Raw genomic sequence first — 19,871 nt, forward strand, 5'->3', positions numbered from 1 at the left:
TACATATTTATTGAATTGATACTTTGTGTAATTGTTCAGTTTGTAAGGTAACATTTGTTCACACATTCACTGCTTGCTACAAGTATACTGGATAATTTAAACAGATAAAGTAGGCTGTGTTTGTAGCTGGCAACAGTCCCAATTTTGTCAACATTCTGGCTTAATGCCTAAAGCGTGCATGTCTACAGCAAATGTCAAGCAGGAGTGGACCAAAGAAACTTATCAGTGAGAAATATTGGAATTTTTATTATAAATGGGCTTGAATAGCTAAACTGGCATTTTCATTTTTATGGTGTAATTATATATAATTATTGTGCATGCCACAACAGGAATAGCAAGCTATTCATTAGGTATATCATTTAAACAGCTATTTAAACTTAGAAACATGGAACTGTGTTATCATGTATGCATTCTAATGGTCTCACTTTCATTCTTTATTTCTAGTAAGAGTTTAATGAATTTCCAACAGAAATTTAGGCTTCGCTGCCCATCCAATTCATTAAATTCTAAATGATAAGATTTTCCAGGAAAAGATTTTCCAATCGGTGAAATTGACATATATGTGCTTAATATGCTTCAACTACATTTGAAGTGTTCTTCTTTTAAACTACAGATATGCTAAATGGATCTCAACACAGCTCACTCGGAATTTGTACAATTGTGTGGAGCAGTTGGATGGGCATTTTGCTGATCAGAAAATCTATCCTTTTTTAAACTGAAAACCTGTTCTTTTTAAACTGAAAATTGCGCTTAGAAAAGGTTGGGAATCCTTTTAATAATAATAATAATATTATATTGGCCTTTGGTTTGTGCTGAAGCATTCAATCTGAAAACTGTTCATTAAAGGAGTTAGGAACAAAATGGGTGTTACTTGAAGTTTGTAAGGCTTGTAAGGTTTGTGAACGTATGATGTGAGAAAGTAATATTGGTGACAGGTAATAAATAAACAATTATGCAAATAAGTATAAAAAGTCTACCATTTATCTTGCATTTTATAATATCCTGAACTAATTAATTCTTTTAAAAATGCAGTTATTACTGTTATATAAGTAAATGTGGCAGGTAGGCAGCTTACATATTGCAAGATCCCATAATTAAAATGACTGAATGACGTGATCATTGATACTTGGTGTGTTAACTAGGAATACAGTAAAATCCCTGATCTTTTTCAAATAGTGCTGTGAGATCTTTTACATTCTCCCAAGCAAGCAAACTTGGTTTAACGTCTAAAAGATAACACAGTATGATTCAGCACTTCATTGAAATGGAAATCTTGATAATATATTTTACCAGGATTTCACTCAGTGACATGTGTAATCAGCTAGGTTTAACTGACTGAGCAAGGGATTATTTAAAAAAGCCAAAGCAATATCTAAACCATCCTTTTTTGGGGTTATCTCTTGATAGCTAAGACAAATGGGTTGCTCTTTGAGGGGGTGATTAGTCATTAGCAACAGATGACATAGAACTCAATGGTGGAGTGATTAAAGTCCAAAATGGTCAAGAAACCAGAAACTGACATATAGTCAGTTCCTGTGAAGCACTTTGCAACCTTTGACAATATTACCTTTGCGACATGTTGTTGATGCGAGTAAACAGGATAGATGGCTATTTGATCATCTCAATAATCAAGAATCGACCATTGGGTTAAATAAATTGACATTTTTCACAATGTTTCACAAAATAATCCTTGAATGATTTGACTTGCTTGTTGTGAAATAGGACAGTTACCCTCCCATTAACGACATTCATAAACAAGGAATAAAATGTACATCAGTTCACTTTGAGTATTGCTGTTGTTGGTTATGTCCAAGGCAAAATTCCTTGTTTGTCTTTATAATATGCCTTATATTCTCCAACCTCCACTGGAACTACCAGAGCATAGTCAGAGTGGATCAAGCAAAGGTCTTCAGTTTCCATCTCATCCAAAGATCAGATGTTCAGTGATGCCACACTCCCTCTATGCTTTACAGAAGTATCAGCCTGAATTATGAGTTCATTCATTGTTATGGAACTTAAATCCATATCCTTCTGATTCAGTTTGAAGAGATCTCTGAAAGGGCCCTAAAGTTACAGAAGGCATCACAGCTGCCTTAGTTTGATGTCCACACATGCATTTTCCAGCATCAATGAACTAAAGAGTGATCAAGAGCTGATATTTTCACTCCTTAGCCTAGGGGCACTCAGCCCAATTACAGTGCTCCTGCTGCTTTTTTAGCTGAGATTAGCTAACTCAGCACACAATGGAATTAACTGTACAGAAATATTCATTGCAGAGCTAAAAGGCACAAAAGAAAGACAGGGAAAGGATTGTTGGAATATCACAGGAAAATGATGATATTGTAAGTAGGAATTACTAATTCGACTACCTTTGCTTAAACTTGTGTGTAATTTTGTTCCTCAGTTCTCGGGCCAATGATCAAAATTCGTAATGGTCCATGAACAACAAAGAGTTAGTTGAGCACAAAGGCACAATGTGCACAAGAACAAACACTTGAATTTGAATGGATGACATGGCATTCTCACAAACAAAAAGTCACCATTGTCCCTGACTTCTTAGCATGACCATGTAAAGCAGTTCTAATGTGGGTAGGAACAAGATGATAGAACTAAAGATAACTTGAAGCCAAAACAGTCCTCTATGTCTGACAAAGTAAACAACAACTTAATCTAGTTTCCCCAACAATGGGACTTCTAAATCACTTTTCTCTCTCTTTCCCCTCCCATTTTCATGCTAATCATTAACCGATTTAATCAAGTCGCATTTTAAATCAGGATTTTAAATGCTTCAAGCCAATTTTGATCACTTGATAGCAAGCTAATTAAGCACTGGAGAATTGTGGGAGCATTTGAGACTTTTTTTTAGAAGTTAGATTTCTGCGGGGCGATCCAATTAACTGGTAACATTTTAAAACTTCATTATCTCCATTTTCATTTCAAACCACAGAGCCTTTAGGATTTTTTTTGGAAAATAATAGTGTTGGGTTAGCACATTCTGAACATTAAGAGTTAAAAGAACAAATGAGTTATTTATTTTAAAGTACAGTGTATGTTTCTAATATTCTTTGAAAAATGGGACCTTTTAATCAGTTCTGGACCTGAGCTTCATTTTCACAGTGAATCTGGAGTCAATTCTGTTCACTTTTATTTTGAACTTGCAGCAGGAATTGGCAGAGCCCCCAGAAGATCTAAATCAAGCTAACCCTCAAATTCCAGCATTGGGATGCCAGACCCAGAGCCTGCCTTATGCATGCACATCACTGACAAAACCTCTGGCACACACATTTTGAAAACACCGCCTTCAACCATTTCATCAGATTGTCTGACAGCACGGAACAAAACATCAGGTTAAAAAGCAAACTGAGTTCTGGTTCAATTCAGAGTGTGTCTTTTTGGCAATAATTCCAAATTTATTCCAAAATGAACTCAAGACGCATTTACAGCAAGTTGTATTTCAGCTTGAAAATTTCTTTATTGCATCTTGAGTATGTGCCCCATATGCAAATGGACTTTCCAGCAAGCCTTGTGAATCAGTCTAAGCCCCAGTGTGTCAAGAGTTGATTTTACTACATATGCACAAAAAGACAATGCCAAGCACAGTGGGGCTCCATGCCTGACCTTTTTGTATTCCCTTGTGATCTCTGAACCAATGTCCCTTTGTGTGCCAGGACCCATAAACAAACCCAAATGACACGAACTCACTCACTTTTCAAGTCTAAGACAGCAACTGATTTAAATTAATTGTTTCAAATATACACAAGGGAAGGAACATTAACTCACAGCTTTCAGCACTGGCTATTGGTATGTGTTTTGTACTCTGCCAGTACTAGTCTTCAGTTCCATTCACTGAAAACTTGTGCTGGCAAGTGTACGTAATGGAGATTCAAATTTCAGAATGAACTTGCATATAATATGTTTAATCTGATTTAACGATGCATCCTATGATTATAGGAAACAGAGGACGAAACCAGAGAAACAAATCCTTCAGCTCTTCATACCTTTGAGAGTTCTTGCCCTGGACCACACTGTTTGCAGGCCACACAGTTTCCAACTTGATCTCTGTATTCCTGCTCCCGGCAGTCTCCTGTCTCACCTGCAGCTTCATGAATCTAATGAAAACAGGAAGATTTACTAAAAAAAACCCAGTTCCACAAGCGTTTTATCTTTTTCACTGAAGTTGAGACAAAAACTGTTGCTTAGTTATCACTGGTTAATTAAGAAAAAGTATTCCTTTCAGTACGCGTAATGGCGATCTGCAAAGTAATATTTAATATTGATATTAACAAGGCATAAACTAAACTTATTAATTTTCTGAAGCAAGCAAAACCAGAAATTTCTGGAGAAATTCAGCAGGTCTGGCAGCATCTGTGGAGAGGAAACAGTTAACATTTTGAATCCATTGATATCTTCTTCAGAGCTAGTCCTGAAGACGTGTCTCTGAACCATAAATGTCACTTTGTTTTCTCTCCACAGATTCTGTCAGACTTGCTGAGTGTCTCCAACAATTTCAGCTTTTGTTTGTTTCCGATCTCCAGCATCTGCAGTTCTTTATTATATTAATGTATAAATGTTCTGGCTACCCTAAATCAATGAGGAATCAAAGCAGATAAAGTTTGAGGAAATATCTTTTAAACTCAACACCAATTAACTGCTTTTTGTTCTTTCAAGATGCCACCTGTCTTTATATAGCATGCAATCTTTTAAGTTTTGGTTTTCATGTGTTAAGCATCTGGAGTATTCTGATGGTTGATGCTGGGGGAAGTCTGACATTGCGTCAATGTCTGAGTGAATGTTGTACTGATTCCAACTGCAAGCTTGAAAGTAGCAGTTCTACTGAAAATAAAGCTTCTAGCATGAATGTTTGATCTGTGCCATTTGATTTCAGGACAATGGGAGGCTGGCAGTGTGACGTTAGAGTTTTTCACTCTGCTCTGTTTGCTTGCATGGTTTGACTCCATGGTCTCATGTCTCTAGTGATGTAAATATGGGGACATCGAACATCTCAGCCGATTCCAGAATGAACCAAACCTGCATAACTTTGCTCTGAGAGGTAATACTATATCATCAGCGCGGTTTCCAACATCAAAACATTCTCTGACAAAAGGTACATTATTTCTGGAGCTCCTAGCATTTGGGTTATGCAATGGCCTCAGCACGATATCAAGTTAAGTTCCAAATTTATTATTAGACACTGCCTGTTTGTTCTCCTGAGTGCTATTCTGGTAATTCCTAATCCAGTTGCCTTGATTTTACTTAATTCAAAAAGTTAAAACAGGTGTAACAATACGTGGTTAAAATTCAGCAATATAAACTGCGTTTTGTTGAAATCTGAAAAAAGATATAAGGGGTTAAGGAACATCCAAGCATAAAAAATCCTTGGCGTTCATTTAAAATTAAAGGATAAACATGGCTGTATTAAAGTGGCATTGCAGAAACAAACATCTGTGAATTGTAATGTAATTTTTGTGCAACTGCGGCTTTATGATATATAAAAGGATATTAGGTGGGCCAACACGACAAAGATACTGAAGAATCTGTTTGAGAGATGAGAATTGTTTGAGGAAGTAATAAGCAAGTTAGATAAATGGGAAGCAGTAGAGGTGATATATTTGGATTTCCAAAAGGTAGTTGATAAGGTACCATGCAAAAGGCTACTTAATAACATAAGAGCCCATGGTTTTGGGGGCAGTGTATTAGCATGGATAGAGGATTGGCCAACAGAAGACAGAGTTGAAATAAAGTAGGCATTTTCAGGCTAGTAAGCTGTAATTATGCAGTGTCACAGGGATCAGAGCAGGAGTGCCAGAGACCCGGGTTCAATTCCCGCCTCAGGCGACTGACTGTGTGGAGTTTGCACATTCTCCCTGTGTCTGCGTGGGTTTCCTCCGGGTGCTCCGGTTTCCTCCCACAGTCCAAAGATGTAAGGTGAATTGGCCATGCTAAATTGCCCGTGGTGTTAGGTAAGGGGTAAATGTAGGGGTATGGGTGGGTTGCGCTTCGGCGGGTCGGTGTGGACTTGTTGAAGGGCCTGTTTCCACACTGTAATGTAATCTAATCTAATCTATTTACAAAATAGGTGAGTGATGTGGACACGGGAAGCTGACACAAAGATTGTTGGGAAGGCAGGGAGTAAGGATGACACAAAAAGTCTACAAAGGAATATAATCAGGGTATGTAGGTGAGAAAAATCTTGGCAGATGGAATATAATGTGGGAAATATGAGGTTATGCACTTTGACAGGGAAATGGGAAAAGACTGCAGAAAGCTGCAGCACAGAGACTTGAGATTCCTTGTGCATAAAGCACAAAAAGCTAGCATCCAAGTTCAATGGATATTAAGGAGTGTTGGCCTTATTTCAAAAGGAATGGAGTAAGAAAATAGGAAGTCCTGCTCAAACTATACAAGGCACTAGTCATACAACATCTAGAAAACTGAACAGTTTTCATAACTAGGGAAGGATAACTGGCTTGGAGGCAGTCCAGAGAAGGTTGACTGGCTTGGTCCCATTTATGAAGGGAATTCCTTCTGAGGAGAGGTTGTGTGGGTTGGACCTGTACTTATTGGAATTTAGAAGAATAGGATGCAGTCTGGTCTCCTTTCCTATCAGAAAGATGTTGTGAAACTAGAGAGGGTTTAGAAAAGATTTACAAGAATGTTGCCAGGGTTAGAAGAATTTAACTATAGGGAGAGGCTGAATAGGCTGGGGCTGTTTTCCCTGAAGCGTGGAGACTGAGGGGTGGCCTCATAGAGGTTTATAAAATCATGAAGGGCATGGATTGGGTAAATAGACAAAGTCATTTCCCTGGGGTGGGGGAGTCCACAGCTAGAGGGCATAGGTTTAGGGTGAGAGGGGAAAGATATAAAAGGGACCTGAGGGGCAACTTTTTCACACAGAGGGTGGTGCGTGTATGGAATGAGCTACCAGAGGAAATGGTTGAGGCTGGTGCAATTGCAGCATTTAAAAGACATCTGGATAGGTAAATGAATAGGGAGGGTTTACAGGAATATGGTCAAGTATTAGCAAACGGTTAGGATATCTGGTTGGCACGGACGAGTTGGACCGATAGGTCTGTTTCCATGCCGAGCATCTCTATGACTCTATGACCAATTGAAAGAGAATATTTTTAGCGGACTTCACAGAATGGATGCAGAGAGGCAAATATATAAGATGTTACTCAGCCCACAGCTGGAATACTGTGACCAGTTTTCGGCCCCTTATCTAAGGTAAGATATTCTGGCATTAGAGGCAGTCCAGACAAGATTCACTAGGCTGACCCCAGATAAGATGGGAGTCTCTTATGAGCAGATGTTGAGTAATTTTGACATGTATTCATTAGAGTTTAGAAGAATGGGAGGTGACCTTACTGAAACACACAAAATTGTTAGGAGCTTGACAGGGTAGATGCAGAAAGCTTGTTTCCCCCATGGAAGAGTTTATGACCAGAGGGCATAATCACAGTATAAGGGGTCACCCATTTAAGATAAAGATGAGAAGGAATTTCTCTCTTCGATTGTAGTGAATTTGTGAAATTCTTTATTGCAAAGGGTGTGGAGACTGGGTCATTAAGAGTATATAAGGCTGAGACAGACAGATTTTTAGCCAGAAAGGGAATCAAGGGCTAGATGGAAAAGACAGGAACATAAGAGTTCAGGATTATCAGATTAACCACAATCTTGGTGAATGATGGAGCAGACTCAATGAGCCAACATCGACATCATGTGTTCTGGAATCTATTACAGCAGTGTTCTGAGATCCCTAATCTCCTACAAACGCATTTACTCTGATTTATGTTTTCGTAAACACTACTCACTGAGGAAGATTTCATTTTGCATAATTAAAGGGCTGCATTTTTCCATGGCCCCAATTGGATGTGCCAAGTATACAACTGGATAAATTATAGTACATTAAAGTGACAAGACAGGCATATCTTCAGACTAGGAGTTTGTTTTCAGATTCATACAAGCCACAACAGTAGATGTGGGGCAAGGGATTAGAAATAATAATATTAATAACTTACGAGTTGAAATGAGATAAAAGGAGATGCATTTAAGGTCTAGACCTGTTGGACCAAACAACATATTCCTGCTCTGTAAATTAAGCGCAATTTGACGTATTCAGTTAGGTGAAACTTTGAGTTGAGTGCATTTTGAGAGATAACTTGTAACCCTGGAAGCTTTTATTCATTTTTTAATTAGCTTATCAACTAGTGCAGTTAGTCACAATTCAGCTAGTTTATTCAAAAGGAATTAGAGAGATTTATAATTCAGCATGGAGTACAGTGAAACGGTTTGAATTAGAAATCAAATGGGAATAGCTCAGTGCCAGTCCTGAAAATCATCTTAATTGGGCAAAGAATTCTTATGCTCCTACTACATTGCTTGGCTCCTTTTACCTTAATACTTAAACATAACTAGAACCAAATGTTCTAGTTGAATTATCTTTGCTCAAATTATTAATTTGAAAGATTATTAAATTTTATTAGCAAGCCTAATGTACTGATGGCTTTACAACTAAGACAGCTTGCGACAAGTGAAGCAATTGGTTGATTTATAAGTTTCAGAAATCCTTTGACTGGAATAACAAAGTCATGCTTGCATTCATATACTGGCTTTAAAACAAAAAAATGTCCCAATGTGCTTTAGAGAAATGCAATCAGACCAAAACTGACATCAAGCGAAAGGAAAAGAGGTTATCAAAAGCTTGGTCCAAGAGATAGGTTTTGTGGATAGACTTACAGGTAGGAGTGGAAAGGTGGATAGGAGGAGTGGAAAGGTGGAAAGGTTTCAGGAGACAATTCCAAAATGGCTTGGCTACTAATGGTGTGGTGAAGGCGATGGAAGACTGTACAAAAGGGCAAAGTTCATGGAATGTGAGTTCCAAACATTTGTTGGAAGCATCAAAGATACAAAAGGGATATTGAGGGATTAGGAGCCAATGCAGATCATTGAGGAATGAGTCAACAGGTCTTGATCAATGACAACTTGCACTCTGTAGAACCTTTACATAATAATGTGACAAACATTTCTCAGAGGCATTATCAAATAAAACTTGAAATCGAATCACTCAAGGCGCTATTTGGGTAGATGATCAAAGTCTTGGTTAAAGAGGTAGGTTTTAAAAGAATATATTTTAAAGGAGGAATGAGGGGCAGACTGCAGGAGGTGTTTAGAAGAGCATTCCAAAACTTAGGGGCTCAGCACCTAAGATCACAGAGACTGACAGCACATCAAGTAAATCAGGGATGCACAAGAATTAAAGGAACACAGATTTCCCAGAAGGTTGTGCGGCTATAGCAGGATACATAATTAGAAATGGGTGGGTCTAAGGACAGATTTGAAAACAAAGGCAAAAATATATAAACTGATGAGTGTCCCAACAAGGAGTCAATGTAGGTCAATGCCTGTAAAATATTAACATAATATTTAATGGTACACCATTACTTCATATGGAAATTTTAAAATAAAATAAAGGAAATTTATTTTGTACATAGTAGCTGCTTTATGTAAAATTTACAGTTTTTATTCACATATTTTGTTTGTTCTGTTTCTGCCAACAAAGAATAACTCAAGACCTGAAATATTTTAGTGACAGGAAGCTGTTTGACTGTGATCTAAGGCAAAGGCAAAACTTGTTCAGATTCAGTGAAAACATAATTCCAAACATTTTACTCGGACAAATTTGCCCTCTGGTCAAGCAAGAGCTATCTTTATATCAAATAGATAGGTTGAAACCTCAAAAGCCAAATTCCTGACAGCTACTCTGCTATGAGTCTGCAATAACAAAAGTTGACTGTATTCAGTGGGTTCTGAATAAATTATATTAATAAACTAACTCTTTTCCAGACCCTTCCCAATGAACAAGGAGTCTAAAAAATCTGTGCAACTACTCAGTACTTTGAAGGGTGAATGGTATATCAGTTTGGAAAGGATTTCTTGCTCATGGTATTTGGCCAAAGGAGTGTAGTTTTTATTTTCTTGGACTGACTATATTGACAATCATTTGCGAAATTATAACAAGAGACTTTTGTGCTACCTGCTTCCCGAGAATTGGAGCTGGTAGCAATACTTTTCATATTTCTCAGTATACATTTCAATCTGCAGAAAGGAACCAATCTGCCTTTTTTGGTTAAAGTCTTCTATATTTTGATGCAAAGCACATCCCTATTATACTTGGACGTAAAATACCATAATCATCGTTTTGGAATCTTCTGATAGCGTTCGTCCCTGTAATGATGCAGTAGTATTCCACACTGTAGGGAATCTAATCAAATATGCTGGAAGATCGAGACTTTTTCAAAGACTGGTGCAAAGACATAATTATAAAATCCTTACCAGACACAACAAAGCGATCAGCAGGTGTTGCAACATGCATTTCTGTTTGTGGGACATCCCGACTCTCATTCCTGCGGTAAAAGGTATCTCCACTGAGATCTACCTCGGCTTTCTCATCAAGAAACAGAGAAACTGGGGGGGGAAAAAAGCTCTGTAGTTAGGCTCAAGTGGATCATGGAAGTACAGATAATTAAAAACTGCATCAAACAACAATCGGTCCTTAGACCAGCAACAGAACAAAACCTCAAGTGAAGTGTTTAAACAATTGCTGCTCATGTGACAGCGACACAAAATCTGTGCATTTGAAAGAAATCCTGGTGTCGACAACTACGATCCTTTCTAAGAATTAAACAGCAGCAACCCCACTTTTTGTTTGCATGTAAACGGATGCAATACTTCTGACTAAGGATACACTTACAAACTAATCCTGGGATCCACACAGCTCCCCCCTACAGCCGCCTTCATTAATTGTATCGTTTTAACCTAAACATTTGGGAAGTTGATCACAAAGTCGAGTGGAGAGGTCTCAATGCCGGGCGGACAGGATGAAATGTAAAGGCGGCAGCTTTGCTCTTTCTGAGTGTGTTTTCACTCCACACCGAGTGCACAAGCGAATCCAAATCTCAGGCTCAGCTTGCTGGATGCTCGGGGAGGGGGGACAGAGAAAGTCTTCGAGGAACAGATTCCCCAAAGTGGTGACCGAATTCTGAGCAACTTCGCCTGAATTCCGGTTGGATTGGGAAAGCTGGGGTCGGGGGTGGGGGTGGAATCCCAGATGTTCCACACTTTGTTTCTGTTAGCGACAGCCTGAGTACATGTGGGGCTGGGAGAGAGCGGCTGACCGCGCTCCCTGTTGTGAACAATCCTTTCTCCTTCAGAAACACTGCGTTATGTCTCAGGGAAATTGCTCTTCACCTCCAGCCCAGCTTGTGACTTTCTTAAAAAAAAAATTCCACAAATGGATCCTGAGATTTCATCCACACACACTCCTTGGGGTGAACTTTCTGTCCATCGTTCCAAGCTCCTATCCCCCAGGGCTGGGAGCTCGCTTCTTCCATTGAGACACACTGCGCCCATGTAGAGAGCCAAACACTTAACATCTAAAAGCTTTACCCCACCTCCCCCCCGTTCAAATCACTGCCCAGCCACAAAAGGTGGCACATTCAGCACAAGCCGCCCAATTCTTCCAGCTCCTAACCACCTTGATACCTGCCTTTGCTTTCCTCAGCTCAAGACTTAAATTGCATCCCATCCTCCTCAGCTCCGAGCCTCCCCCCCCCCAGCCAGCCCAGCTCTCTGCCTGTGATCGCCCGGCAGCGTCTGAATGCAGTGCAGCCCTCTGGTAATCTGATCCGGGATCAGTGAGCAATCAAAGACCGCAGGGAACCAGGTACAGCAGCAAGCGCACAGACCCCATTTCATGTGGCACTATACCTCGAAAGTCGCTTCCTGTATTTGGGTTTCTTCTCTTGGTTGTAGATCCCTTTTTGCTCGTCTGTAGCACTCCGAAAGGGAAAATGCGAGCGAACTTCCTGCGCTGTGCGATGGGGGGTTTGATCTGAGTGCAGTGCTAGCGGCCGTGGTGGCTCTGCACTGTGTCTGTCTGTCTGTGTGTGTGTGTATGAAGCACTTCACAGCACCAGTGGTTACACTCTTATCCCTTTCATCTCCCTCTTCAGATCCCATGACATCATCTAAACTTCAGACTGCAAAGGGATTGGTTAGGAATGAGGCATCCTGGGGAAAGTTGGTCATAGTATAGAACAAAACTTTAATCCTCCTTTAGAGTGATTTTGTACACATGTCTGCTCAAATTGAGAACGTAATCCTGACTAGCCCTGGACAAAGACACAAGCATCGCAGTCAGATGCAGCATCCTGCTTACTGTCAATTCACGCTTCTTTGAAAATCTAGCCGAATCAGAGGGAATGCGTGAACGAACCTATTTATAGCAATGATAATGACCTCAAGATTCTTATTGTTGGAAGTGCTTTGCATGGAGTATTCCCTCTGTAATGAGTCAGAAAATGTGCAAAGTTATATACAACCACACCATAGACAAAGCACAATCCATTTGTTAGTGCTTACAAAATCGACAACAAATGGACAACTTTTCATAATCTTGACAATGCGGAAATTTTAGAGGGAATTTGACTTTGATTTTACTTGTGTTTGCTTTTTCTCCTGCCCTTTTCCCCCTCTTCCACTGTTCAATAGGTGTTGACTCCGAGACTAAGGGTCCAGTTGCTCTGCAGTTCTTTGTCCATGAATACTGGGCAGCAGCCTCTTTGAGTGAAAGAGCCTGCAAAACTGAGCGGATCCCACGTCCAAACATGTACCATTCCAACAGGGTTTGTTACCAGGCAATCAAAAGTAGGAATCCTGGTAATAATTGCACTCCTGAAGCCAGGGAGCTCAGTGCTGCACTCTGGCTCACAGTTTCTAGCACAGATTACAATGAACTTTCAGTTCTGTGTAATTTAACAATTCACGAGTAAGATGTCAAGGGAACTTGGTCTGTAATTTAGAATCAATGCAGGAAATTATTTTTCCATTAGCTCACCTTTTAATGCATCTTTTTCTGAATTTACAAAAACAAACTAACTGATTTTTCAGGTTGATCAAGTCAACTGTTGTTTCATTCTCCAAAGATGCTACCTGACCAGCTGAGTGATGCATCCTCTGCTTTCATTTCAGATTTATTTCAGTCCGAAGATGTGGATTGGCTAAAATAAATTATGCATAGTGTCCAGGGATGAGTAGACTAGATGGAATAGCCATGGCAGATGTAGGGATAGGGTGGGTCTGGGTGTGATCAACTTGTTGGGCCGAATGGCCTTTTTCCACACTGTAGGGATGCTATGATGGCCAGGATCCATGGTATACTAATTTTACAGATTTTGTACTTGGCAAATATTTGCAGATAGATTGCCAGTATTGCCACTCTGTGGATACCTAACACAGTTTTGACTTAGTCAAGCTTTTGGTTATTTTGCCACAAAGAAATGATTCTATAAATCTTCTGCTGTTGACTGAAACAAATGTTGAGACTATCTTTATATAAAAGTATCAAAGTATCATTGAACACAAAAGGTAATTCAATATAACACAATCTTGCGGCTCTTTGAATGTGTGATCTAATTTGACCTCCTCCACAGTCTATTTCATATAATCCTGTATAATTTCCTTTTCAAGTTTAAGTACAAATACTTGAATAAGGATAAAAACCCTCTATATTTGCCATGTGTATTGCATATTGAAAGCAAAATGTGACAACACATTCCTCCTGAAGAATCATTGTAACAAAAAAAATGGGAAAACAATCACATTTTTTTCTGAATTTCAGACATGCAGTTGTTCTGCTCCTTTTCAAGAAGATGCATGAACAACCTTTCAAATCATTTACAACAAATAAACAAGAACCTCTAATGTGGAGCCTGTTGCTTTCTGTGAAATTTGTCCAACTGCTTAGGGTGAACTTCAAAAGCCAGATTAACTCATTGATATTGCTGGCTGAATGATAAAAGAGTTGCCACAAGCAATTGTACTACATGTGCAGGCATTGGTGATTGAACCCCTGGGTGGCAATGCAGTTCAGATTTCATTTTGATGAGATAACTGAAATGTAGGAAATATTGGTTCTCAATATTTTTAAGAATGTTTAATTTACAAGTCATCTCTAGTTTTTTTTCATACCAACTATCAAAAAAATTGAGTGGACTACAGGGAGTACATGCCAGGCACTTGCCTCAAGCAGAACATTGATTACAATCCAAAGTGGCTAAAATCTCAGTTGTACTGCAGTTAGAGCACCAACGCATTATTCTTTACATCTTGCTTAATTTGTTTTACTCTCTACAGCGCTAACACTGCCACTCCAGAAGAAAGTTTGAGGAGATCTGTATTTACTTCACACATCTCAATACCATTCTGAAAGGAAGAATAGAGGTTAGAAAAACATGGCAGACTAAGTGGTACATCTTATCCTCTGCAGTCTGTCCAAAATTGTAGAATCCCTACAGAGTGGAAGCAGGCCAATTGGCTGATTGAGCCCACGCCAGCCATCCAGAGAGGATCCCACTCAAACCTACCCACACTATCTGTGTAACCCTGCATTTCCTGTGGCTAATTTAGCTAGCCTGCACATCATAAGCAATTTAGCATAGTCAATCCACCTAACCTGCACACCTTGGGACTACTGTCACCTGACGAAGGAGTGGCGCATCGAAACCTAGTGCTTCCAATTAAACCTGTTGGACTATAACCTGGTGTTGTGTGATTTTTAACTTTGTACACCCCAGTCCATCACTGACATCTCCAAATTATCACCTTGGGACTGTGGGACAAAACCCACACAACATGGGAAGAATGTGCAAATGCCACACTGACAGTTACCAGAGGTTGGATTTGAACCCAGGTCCCTAGCACAATGAGGTAGCAGTGCTAACCACTGAGCCATAATGCCACATGAAGCCATATTAGTCACAGACCTTTATCTTCAAACTCTTCAATCATTCAAGACTGCCTTTGCATATCTTTACAGCCTTATTTGTGAAGATTTTCAATTGCTTTCATATCTTTCACTGTAATAGTAAACATTTCCCCAATTTTTTTTGGCACCAAATCCTCTTGAAGGACTTTCGGAAAACTGCAACGTCAACTGAGACAGACATGGGTGTGTTTCTCAAATAAAGTTTTGGAGTCTGGCAGCACATAGAGAGAGGGGGAGGGAGTTATAGAGTTGTACAACATTGTTAGATTCCCTCACATTGTAAGACACCTACCATCCCCCACTTCAAGATATATTCCTGTCTGTCCCTTTTGTTGGTCCACCTCTTTCAGCAGATCTTAAAATTCAAACTCTTTTGTTATACCTAGTGTGCACAAGTTGTCCTTTATAATGGTTCTAGCAAAATGCACATAAGCTGAAAATGGGAGCTGGCCAGTGTAGATAAAACACAACTGGGTTGAAGACTGAACCTGCAAACTCTCTTTGCTCCCATAAGGACATGACAAACAAGAGTAGGTGTGGACCCCATTGGCTATCAAGCTTGACCCATTATTTAATAATATTATGGCTGACCTTCTGTTTCCATGCCATCTTCATACCTACTCCCACATCCCTTGCTATCCTGCAATACCAAAAATATACTTGTCTCTACCTCAAGTGTATTCATTGATGAAGCATCTACAACTCCCTATAGCATAGAATTTTAAAGGTGTACAAAAGTGCACTGAAGAAATTTCTTCTGATCTAAATGATCAATTTCTTATACTGAGGCTGTGCTTCCACATTCTGGATTCCCCAGCCAAGAGAAATGATCAGTGAGTGTCCATGCTGTAAATCCCCTGCCTCAGTGATTTGATAAAGACTGTAGTCTCACAGAAGTGCTGCACTTTGTATTGAAATTTTTTGGCGCCAAGTCAATTTACTTTGCTTTAGAATGCATATTATGAAGGTATGGGCTTTCAACTTTTAACTTCCACCATCTGCTTGTTATGCCTGAAACAATTCTTGGACTAAAATAGATTTCTAAAAAGAAGAATCATGGCTGCATTGATCGCGTGACCACAGCTTTGTGAGACCCATGGAATAAACAGGCAACAGAGTCAGTGACAGGAAATTATATCTTCTGTTTAATTCACAGGTGAATGGTGATTTCAAAAACTGGGAGGTGAAAGGCTCAACTAGCCAGCTTAGAAGACTATGAAGCTCAACATCAGAATACTTAGTGAACTATATTTTAATAGCTGCTTTTGTGCAGTACAACAGAGAGAAGAAAAGATTAACTTGTGGCATCAAGAGTTAGTTTCTTTTATCATTTCAGAATAAAACATCCATTGAAATAGTAAAGTGGTAAAACAACCATTCACCAAGAACACAAAAGATGTTTAAACTTAAACTACTGCTGAGAATATAACCATTAAACTACTGTGATCCCGAGTAAGGATCTAACATCTAATTAACCCTAAGGAGTGTTCAACTACATGACTTTTATTTCCTGGCCATACAGCTATTAAATTTAAGACTTTTTCTTCATGAATTTGATGTTACTTTTTTTTAGTAGGTATTAAAATTCCTTTTTCATTTACTATGGTAAATAACTGACATTCACTAGTGAACTATATGTTATTTGAAGTGTAATATCTATGTGCTCAAAAGAAATAATAATATTAGTTTAACTCAGTTAATTGGGGTTGAAAAAGGGAAGGTGTTTTCCCTCTGCACTTGGTTGTAACATGCAACAAGTTTTGCTCACATTTTAACTGAAAGCAAATACACAAAATAGACACTTGTTAGGTAATGAACCTTGACTTGTGATAGATCTATTTCAAACAAGAGACTTCACTGTGGACATGCAGAAGTGAAGTTGAAATATCAGACAGTACACACTAGTCTCTAAACAGCTTAATTTACAAACTCATCTTTCCCAAACAAGCAGAGTCTGCAGATTGTCAGTTTGACTATCAGACATCCCAAAACTCATTGAACCATTCTGAACCCTTGATCTAATTCTCCCAGTGAGGAGGCAATTGGAAGAAAGACACAGATTCAATCACATTGAGTGAGGCCCCAACAGTCTCAGGAGAACCAGGTTCATCATGGTGTGATGGAACATGGGCAAGAAGGTCACATAGAGCTAAGAATGCAGCCTAATATTCACAGAATGGATTATCCAGGTCCAGTGTGAGAGCATCTATAGTTAGCTTGGTGGAGATCTGAGAGCACCAGTGTCTCCAAAGACTGTATCCGTCTGGTAAGTTTAACCTGGAGGAGGAGTTGAGACCACTGGGATGTGCTCACCACCTATTGCTTATGGCAATGAAGCTGACCAGGATGCTCAACTTTTACACCTCAAGTTAATATTAGTGATCACCTGTAGACATTTGTGTCATTTCACCGTAATAGTCCATCATTGCATTAAGCACACTGTGGTTTTCAAATTACTTGTATGCCTTCATGGATGGAAATTGTGTGACAAGGGTATGCATTAAAGACAAGGCTGATTACACCTGAGGAGATTTATATCTGCTGCCCTGTCATGGGACATGATGTGGAAGTGCCGGTGTTGGACTGAAGTGGACAAAGTTAAAACTCACAACACCAGGGTATAGTCCAACAGGTTTATTTGGAGGCACAAGCTTTCAGGGCACTGCTCCTTCATCAAGTAGTTAGTGGGGCAGGATCATATTACTATAAATCTTGTGTCTGATGATCCTATGGTTTGGAAGCCAGTGCTTCCAAATTACCTGTTAGACTATAACCTGGTGTGAGTTTTATATTTTTCCCACATCACACTCCATTTGCCAACTTTTTGCCCACTCACTGAACGTATCAATTTCTCTCTGCAAACTTTTTGTAGCCTTCTCAAACCTACCTTTCTATCTGTTTTTGTGTTGTCTGCTAATTTGTCTACAATCCATTCAGTTCGCCCTCCCCCCCTGCCCAGTTCATTAGTATCTATTGTAAACAGTTGTGTCCCAGCACAGATCCCTGTGAAACCTCATTGGACACTGGTCACCTACCTAAAAAAAAGTCTTATTCCCTCTCACTGCTTCCTGTCCATAAGCCAATTCTCTATCCATGCCAATATTCTACCTCCAGCACAGTGGGCTGTTATGACTTAACCTTTTCTGGAAAGCCTTCTGGAAGTCCAACCGCAATACATCTGCTGGTTCTGTTCTATCCACTCTGGTTGAGACTTCCTCGGAAAACTCTAATAAATTAGTCAGACATGATTTCCCTTTCATGAAGCCATGCTGACTCTGCTAGATTTGATTGTAATTTTCCAAATGTTCTGCTATTACTTCCTTAATAATTGATTCCAACATTTTTCTACAAATATGGAAAATAATCTCATTGCCTATGGTTACCTGCTTTGGTCTCCCTCTCTTATTGGACAGGGATGTCACATTAACTATTTTCCAATATTTCTCCAGAATCTAAGGATTTTTGGAAAAGTACAATCAATGCATCCACTATTTCTGTAGCTACATCTTATTGGATCCAAGAGACAATCCATCAGAACCAGGGGACCTATCTGCCTTTAGCCCTATTAATTTGTCTACTACTATAAATCCTGTCAGAAATGTATGCACTTCAATTAGATCTCCTCTCATTCTTTTAAACATTGGTAAATATAAACTCGGTTGACCCAATCTCTCCTCATATGTCAAGCCTGCGATCCCAGGACAATATGCCTAATAAACATTCACTGCACTTGCTCTGGGGAAAATATATCTATTTTTTAGGTTAGGAGACTAAAGCTGCACACAATAGTGCAGGTATGGTCTCACAAAAGCTCTGTGCAACCACAATAAGAGCTTCTTGCTCTGTACTCTATCTTTCTTACAATGCAGGCCAATATATCATTTGACTTCCTAACTGTTTTCTGTACCTGCATATTTGCTTTCAGAGTCTGGTCTACAAGGATACTTAGGTCTCTTTGTACACAAACATTTTCCAATCTATCACCATGTTAGTACTTGCCATTCAGTTTGTGCTACTGTTATGGTTGACTTCACATTTATCTATGTTTATACCACATTTACTATGTATTTGCTTACCCACTCAAGTTGTCTAATCTACCTTGAAGCCTCTTTATATCCACCTCATCATTTTGGTGTCATCAACAAACTTTAAAACATTATACCTGATTCCTTCATCCAAATTATTGATATAATATGAATAGCTGGGCCAAATATTGATCTTTGCAGCACCTCACTTGTCAATGCCTTTCATTCTGAATATTTTCTTTTCTATCTGCTAGCCAAATCTCAATCCCTGCCGATGTAATCACTACAAATCCTATATGTTTTGATTTTGTGCATTAAACTCTTACGTATGATTTTATCAAAAGGTTCCTTTAAATTGAAATATATCACATTCATTGGTTCTCCCTCATCTATTCTACTAATTACATCCTCAAACAAAAAAACCCAAGTGGGTTTATCTGTTATTTCTAAGTGTTGTACTATCTCATCCTTTAGTACAGATGTGGTGATTATAATGAGGTCAGCCAGATGTACCTCATCGAGTATGAGTTTCCAGTTTGGGGCTCTTGATCTAGTCCAATTAACAGCCCCAATCAGGAAAGTCATATCCTCTGGGGTCCGCCTGGCTGACATTGTTAGAATCACTACACCTCCCTCCTCTGTTCCTTCAGACACACGTTCAACAAGTTTATTATCCATTTCCTGATCTTGCTGACATGTGGCACTGGGAATAATCCTGAGATTGCTATCTTCAAGGCCCTGCTTTTTAATTTATTCAATGTTCCCATATTCTGCTTTTAGTATCTCATCCCTCATTTTTACATTTGCAATTGGAACTGACATGGAGCACAACTTCTGATTGTTCTCCCTCCCCATTCAGAATATCCTGTGGCCACTCAGTGACATCCTCTTACATTGTGCCTAGGTCCTCAGCCTTTCTGGTTGATGGTGGCCTGCTCCTGGTTGGGATGATAAAATTCAGAGGGGTGTCAATCAGCTCATGGCATGATTTCCATCTGCATCTGGCAGTTCCCAAGCTGGCA

At 39.3% G+C, this 19,871-nt stretch overlaps 1 protein-coding gene across 4 annotated transcripts in view; it reads right to left on the reverse strand.

Moving 5' to 3' along the window:
* The window catches only part of tnfrsf19 (tumor necrosis factor receptor superfamily, member 19), a 108,822-nt gene extending 96,813 nt beyond the window's left edge, over positions 1 to 12,009 (reverse strand). Inside the window, exons 1-3 of one of the 4 annotated variants that reach the window (XM_072577354.1) lie at positions 11,767 to 12,009; positions 10,333 to 10,464; positions 3,999 to 4,109 (exon numbers count right to left, since the gene is read on the reverse strand). In XM_072577354.1, coding sequence (XP_072433455.1) covers positions 3,999 to 4,109; positions 10,333 to 10,401 — 180 coding nt within the window. In that variant the 5' untranslated portion in view covers positions 10,402 to 10,464; positions 11,767 to 12,009. Of the gene's footprint in view, positions 1 to 3,998; positions 4,110 to 10,332; positions 10,465 to 10,750; positions 11,167 to 11,247; positions 11,405 to 11,545; positions 11,656 to 11,766 lie in introns of those variants that run through there. The other 3 variants (XM_072577356.1, XM_072577357.1, XM_072577355.1) reach the window with 3 other exon arrangements.
* Between the last annotated feature and the right edge of the window lie 7,862 nt (positions 12,010 to 19,871).

This window comes from Chiloscyllium punctatum, chromosome 9 (assembly GCF_047496795.1).
Source record: "Chiloscyllium punctatum isolate Juve2018m chromosome 9, sChiPun1.3, whole genome shotgun sequence".
NCBI lineage: Eukaryota > Metazoa > Chordata > Chondrichthyes > Orectolobiformes > Hemiscylliidae > Chiloscyllium > Chiloscyllium punctatum.